At 38.1% G+C, this 6,880-nt stretch overlaps 1 protein-coding gene across 1 annotated transcript; it reads right to left on the bottom strand.

Moving 5' to 3' along the window:
• Window positions 1-2,884: 2,884 nt before the first annotated feature.
• LOC110888697 lies at window positions 2,885-6,451 on the bottom strand. The gene is made up of 9 exons (XM_022136210.2): window positions 5,957-6,451; window positions 5,238-5,873; window positions 5,007-5,150; window positions 4,316-4,900; window positions 4,158-4,232; window positions 3,738-4,007; window positions 3,494-3,667; window positions 3,325-3,410; window positions 2,885-3,251 (listed from the first exon to the last, which is right to left on the bottom strand). The coding sequence occupies exons 1-9, from the start codon at window positions 6,053-6,055 to the stop codon at window positions 2,885-2,887; spliced, it is 2,436 nt and encodes an 811-aa protein (XP_021991902.1). The 5' UTR covers window positions 6,056-6,451.
• Between the last annotated feature and the right edge of the window lie 429 nt (window positions 6,452-6,880).

Raw genomic sequence — 6,880 nt, 5'->3', positions numbered from 1 at the left:
GTGAAATACCTGAAATGGCCATAATTTCGGATAGAGCGAATTCTATACATCTGGCTGTTAGAAACGTCTTTCCAAATGTTTATCATGGGTTATGCTGTCGTCATTTAATGATGAACCTACGTTTACCCTCTGATAAAAAAAAAAGAAAATGAGAAGTTGTGGTGGAAGACATGCAAATCGTACCGATTGTCTGATTTTAACGAGTCATTTAATGCTCTTTGTCTTGCCGTTCCTAGAGTACGACACACTCTAACAAGTATTGGGTTCGGTAGATGGGCAAGGGCGCATTGTCCAGGCAATCGATATCATTATATGACATCTAACAGCGCGGAGTCTATTAACGCTTTATCTAGACACTCGCGTAAAATGCCGGTAACACAACTCTTAGAGTTCTTCCGGCAATCTGTACAAAAGTGGTTTTACGATCGCCGTTTGCAAGGTATACATGAAAAACATTTACTTACACAATGGGCACAGAAGAAAATTTTTAAAAAAATTGAAGGGTCTAGAACATGGACGGTTGCTGGGATTGAGTTAAACAGTTATTCTGTTGCAGACAGTGGAAAGGGGGGTTTAGTGGACTATGTTAATGGAACATGTAGTTGCCGAGTTTGGCAGGTTTCTGGTTTACCATGCGGGCATGTTATTGCCGTTTCAAAATTTTTAGGTGAAACCGACTGCAGTAAGTATTGCTTCCCGTGTTACTCAAACGAAGTCTATAAGAAAACTTATGAAGAAGCGATTTATCCTCTTCCTCATAGATCTGAATGGGAGACTCCAGAAGACCTTATCAATCTTCAACCGCCACATATGACAAAACGCCAGGCTGGTCGTCCTCGAGAAAACAACCGAATCTTATCCCGCGGGGAAGAACCTACTCCCCTGTATTGTTCCCGATGTAACTCATATGGTCATCATCAGGATGTATGTCGGCAGCCCATGCCGTCAGAAGTTCGTACTCGCAAACACCCAGACAAAGGGAAAGGGAAAGAAACCGATAATCCTGATGATTTTACACAATCTCCTGCTGATTATATATATCCGTCTTTCAACTTGGGAGACTTTTAATACTTTATTAATTTATTTTGTGAAATTTAATTTAATTTGTCGAGTAACTAGTTGCATATTAATATTGAAAATCATTTCATTAAAATATCTTATTAATTTTTTTTATATTACATGCATACATAGAACCATTAAACATTAACAGGTGTGAAGCGCCCGGTGTAGAGTTCATCTGCCATGTACCGTCTGTATCTGAAACAAGCATCCTAATTCGGTCCATGTTAAAGAACGATTCCAAATAAGTTTTTCCATTAGCATACATATGATGACTCCTGAATTTCTGCCAACACGATTTGTTTGAGGAGGCCACACGAAATCCCCTACTATTTGCATGGAACGCGTCTCATTTATTCCTGACTGTTGCCAGTACGATATACGTCCGAGACACCACAAAAATAAAGACTCAAATTCTAGAACAATTTGATGTACTCTTCTGTGTACGCAAAATGAATCTCCGCAATTAATCGTGTCACAATTATTAGCAAAAAAAAATTCTTAATTGTAGTGACTTTATATTTATTTTAAAAAGCAACCAATTTTGTTCGTTGTCCGGTATAGGAACGTATACCTGCAAAAAAGTGAATAATTTTAGGTTCTAAATCAACGCTGTAAATAAGAAAACAAAAATTCTTAGCAAAAAAATTAAAGGGAAAATTACATCAAACACGTATAAGTTCTTATTTAAAAAAAAACCCTGACATTTACTAATAACCGGAATGGTCTTCCGCTTCAGAATCATACTCTACCCCTTCTTCCATTTCCGCACGATAAGCTTCAAAACGCACTTTATCGTACAGTCTTTCGAAATCCAATTCCTTGTCTGAGTCTGAGTCTTCGTCAACAGTAACCGCCAAATTTTCTTGTGGAATAATCTGGTCCAAAGGACGCTGTTATTCATCGGGATTAGGTAACGGATCAACCGCCTCACACTGACCTGAACCCCTAAATGGTGCTTCACGTGTTGGCTGTTGCACCGGGTTTGGGGGGTTACGAGTTTGTGAATTGTTTGGTTCGGGGTTATCTGGGGGTGGGTTTGGGTGGTTAACCGGTTGGAAAATGTTGACGTTGATATGAACGTTTAGATGAATGTTGATTTCTTGATTTGCCATGAGGTAGAAAAAAAAGGGGATGCCAGTTGAGTAGTGAACCAAGATGTGTTTAAATAGGTGTGGAGTAAGAGTGGGAGTCGTGTTCATTTAATAAAAAACAGATATAATAAAATAGAAAAAAAATTTGATATAGCCTACCGTATCAATTTCCCAGAATGGAGGATATGTTGCTGTAGAACCATCTGCGTATCTGGTTGCATCAATATCTTGTTTATGTAACATGTCGAAGAAATTTGGCGGTAGAACTGTCCAACGATAATCGTTTGACGACAGCGTCCTTGCATTCTCTCGTTCATACATGAGTTTGTTACACCATGCTTGTACGTGCTAAAAAATGATGGTAACTTATTTATTACAAAAATAATGAAACAGTTTTTTATTACGAAAAAATTTATTATTAAGGTACCGTTTTTTGAATAAAACCTGCTCCAGTAAATCCAAGCAGTCCCCCCCACCAATCTTTTCCTAGTGGTGTTAACCCCGTGTAAGAAGAATAGCAACTAGGATTATCCCCATCGTAGTAAAATTCAAGAACATTTGGAGACCATTGGCGATCCCAATTCTGTTGATTGTTGGAAACGGAAGGAGGAATACTTGTCATTGGTAATGGAGGATATCACATGTGTAATAAAGGTGGAAGTGACACATATATATATACATATAAAGACTAGTAGAAAAATATTTAATGTTTTTAAACAAAAAAAATACAATTACATTTCTAATACGGGATCATCATCATCACCAAGGTTGTTGCCAGTTGTTGTATCTGGTAACACGGAATCATAAAATAGTAAAGCAAGTTGACGTCGCATACGTTCCGCTGTTTTCTGAGTATCTTTATCATTGTTCAACGGTTTTTTATTTATCAACCTATCAAGAAATATGCAAACCCAAACCCCACAGTCTCCCAAAACTCCGGACTGCTGAGGAGCATCGGTTGCATAAATAACTCGGAAAGGGTAAGTTAACGGTAATGGTCTGTGGGCATTGTAACCATGAATTCGTAGCCAGTGGTCAAGGACAAAATTTATATGACACACCACATCCGTTCTTTCCTTTTCGAAAGCATTTAAAAGGCTGAAAGAGCAACAAATTAACACAGTTAGTAACATGTATGTTGGAGTACTAATAAGTTAAATCTGCCTAATACCTGTCGTATATCATTAGCGTGTAATTGAGCAGGTTGAAAACGCCTAAAAACCAGTGAGCACCTTCTATATACAACGGTACGTAAACCTATATAATTAGTAAGCAAAATATTAAATTAATTCAATACGAAATACATTTATTCAGTAATTAATAAGTTCGTTCAACATTACCTCGTCAACAGTATGTATTGATGGAAAAGGGTCAACCTGCCCAGTAAAGTAACCTTTACAGGTATGGTCGACGGCCGTGTACCGAAAATAATTTTGAAAATATGGGGGTAGAATACTCCACCGATCACTTTCATTTCTTGAATGATACATGTGGATCATCCACCCAAATATATGCTGTTAAACATTATAAAGTTAATTAAAATATAATATACAAAAAAATATAAATTATTTTTTTATTACTTACATCATCGCTTAACCAGCCGCGACCGTCCATGCCCAGCAACGACTCCCAAAAATTTGGACCGACAGAATTCCCAACTATTAGGGAAAGATGTTTACTGCCGCAATTTGGATACCAGTGCTTGATGAATTCAATTTGTCTATCCTCGTTTCTTAACCTTTTGGCTTTTATATCTTTCAATCTTTTGTAAGCCACATACGGGGATAGCACAGCTGCTGCGGGCTTTACAAGCCTTTCGGATCGTCTCAGTTTGATTATTTCAGGATCCTCATTCTACAAATATTGTATATATGTATTAATTTCACTTTCTAAAAAATAATTTCATTAACTTTCATTTACACAATTTATACTAAATTTTTTTAAATTTATACTAGTAATAAAAAAATGATAAGTAATTAAAATAAATAGATTGGAAAAACTTACAAAATCTTCATTCACCATCGGGCTCATAGAGACGTGGTAGGCATTATCGTAATTGATAAATGAATCGGCAACAGCCTACAAGAAAAGCATGACAGGTAAATTAACAGTTATTGGTGGATATTGTTATTATAAAAAAAATTATTCATAAAACACCTTACATTATCACTCTGAGTGTGTGCCTCTTCTTTTGGTGTTCGTACGGTCACCGGAGTCCTGACCGTTTTTTGCTTTGGAGAACATCGATACGATTGAGAAAACTCTCCCATGAACATATTGGTAAGTCTCCGGTTGTTCTCTAGCAGCCTCTCGTCCAAGACTGATTTAAACTGTGAAATCGGGTCATTCTCGTAATTTGATCGAAACGGGTTCGGGGGGGGGGGGGGAACAAAATTCTGTTGTGGAATCTCATCTCGATCCGTTGCCGGATTATAACCTTCATTCGTCCCATCGGGACCAAACAGAGCCCCCATTACATACGCAAGTTGTTCTTGTGTGACGACACCTGGGGCGGCCTGCATTTCTGGTTGATTTTGACCCGTGAATCCTGTGGGCATTTGAATGGGTATTTCTGTGGGCATTTGAATGGGTATTTCTGTGGCCCTTTCAACCGGATTCTCGCCCGGCATTGCACTGGCATACATCCGACGTTCAGCGTCTAAATAATCTGAACTAGACAAATACCACGCGCTTTGCAACTCATGTTGAGTTGGCAATATAACCAAAGACGGCCTAAATTCACGTTTCTGCAAAATGTTTCAAAAAAATCCCCAATTATTAATATATATTAATATAAACAATAAAAAAGTGTATATTTATTTTTTAAGTATATTTAAAAATCAAATGTATTACGTTTGCAGCTGTTTGTAGCAATGAATCGACACTGCTCCTCATAAACTTCTTGCCTTCTTTCCATCCCAAAAATCTTGGAATCGTCTCACCTTGATACCATTCCCTTGAATTCTTAAAATGAGGAAAAGTCTCCAACACCCACATCTACACAAGAGAATTTATTTAAGGGTTATTTATATTTAATTTTATATGTTTTCAAAAATAACTATATTAATAAACATTTACGGGTACCTTGAACGGCCACACAAATCCAGCTAAAGAAAAACCTTTAGCTTCATCCATTTTCCGATTGCACAAATTGTATATAGCACTATAAGTACTTTCCCAAAAATAATTACCCCATGGATATTGTCTGAATTCTTCTAAGTTATCCACAAGGTCTAAAATCATATTATCAACTGCATTGGTTTTTTGCCAACCCAAAAAACCTTGACCGATTAGCATTAGAAGACATATCCTCGTGCGGTCAGCATCATTAAACTGGCTAATGTTCCCGAACATGTTCATTATTTGGCCAAAATTAACAGTTGATCCAGCTCCAAAGTATTTGTTCCTAAATGAGTTCGGATGGTCTATAGGTGACCAGGAACTGTGCCCAAAACGTAGCCCCGTTATTAAACAAAACTGTTTCGGGGTGAATGTAAATAGCTGCCCTCGTAATTTATACGAAATCCCAATACGGGGAAAAGGCGTCGGTATTTGTAGTTGTGCAACGCCATATAAAAGAAGGCTATCGCATATGGTGCACCTATTATCTAAAAATGGATCGAAACAAGTCTGCCTAATAGCTGTTTCAACCGCCGGAGTCATCACTTCACGCAAATTTTTTAAAACCAACCACTTCTCTCGTACTTTAATAGTTATTTGCTATATAAAAAGAGAAAAAAATTAAAAATAGCATACGAATTCAATTAAAAAACTTATCTTTATTTTATCGGCAAACATTTTACCGGGCACAAAGGGGGGTCCATGAAAGCATCTTGCATCTCTTGGTCGTTTGGAATATTCTCGAAATCATTCGGCATGTTCTCGTGTCGGTTGAAGTCCATAGTGGGGGGCCCACAATTATTGTCGAAGAAGTCAGATTAGTGGTCCCGGAAGAGTCAACGATCTTTCGAATGTTGAAAGTTGCGGTCTTCTACTCCTTTGCTTTGCTCCAACGTGGAGAATTGGTTTGAAAATGGGAAAGTGATGGTCACATGGGAGGAAACGGCACTCTTCTTTTGTTGACCCGACTTGAATTTTGTTTGATATGGGGAATAGTTGTTTATTGGAACACGCGCCGTCAAAGGGCTCGACGTGACATCGGAAACGGCACTACATGACAGCGAAAACGGCTCGTCCTGATATCAGAAACGGCTTAAACCGACAGCGAAACCATGCACCTGAAACGGCTCGCCGTAGCAGAGGAAATGGCACGGCGTTGCAGATGTAACGGCTTGACATTGCAGTGCAAACGGCTCGGGATTTCTGTAACAGCATAAGCAAGAAACGAAAAAGGCTTGAATATTACTTTATTGAAGCACGTGCCACGAAACGGCTCGGCCAGTTAGTTGTAACGGCTCGGGCAGTACCTTTATTGAAAGTTGTGATGAAACCTATTAAAAAACAATTATTTAATAAATTATTTTGAAGTTAAATAAGATCACAAAAAATTTTCTTAGAACGCCACTCATAGCACTTGAAACAGTCTTAAAACCAATAATGGCTGACAAAAACAACGTATACTGCTCTCAACCAGTTAGTAAATCATCAACGTGGATTCTTAAGAAATGGAGAGCACCCAGACAGTCGGGTGAATCTTCCTCGTCTGAAACGGTTGTGCCGGAAGAAAACAACTTTTTAAATAACCGTCAAAGCTTGCACTCAAACAG

Source organism: Helianthus annuus, chromosome 11 (genome assembly GCF_002127325.2).
Source record: "Helianthus annuus cultivar XRQ/B chromosome 11, HanXRQr2.0-SUNRISE, whole genome shotgun sequence".
Lineage (NCBI taxonomy): Eukaryota > Viridiplantae > Streptophyta > Magnoliopsida > Asterales > Asteraceae > Helianthus > Helianthus annuus.
The sequence above is the reverse complement of the archived record's forward strand: the minus strand, read 5'-3'. Positions and strand labels throughout refer to the sequence as shown.

Excerpts from the sequence above, each read along its gene's own strand:
- LOC110888697 (XM_022136210.2), bottom strand. The coding sequence starts at position 6,055 with ATGGACTTCAACCGACACGAGAACATGCCGAATGATTTCGAGAATATT. Across the intron at positions 4,901-5,006 it reads TGCTACAAACAGCTGCAAAC|AAACGTGAATTTAGGCCGTC; the intron begins GTAATACATTTG and ends AACATTTTGCAG. Across the intron at positions 3,252-3,324 it reads ACGCTAATGATATACGACAG|CCTTTTAAATGCTTTCGAAA; the intron begins GTATTAGGCAGA and ends TTGCTCTTTCAG.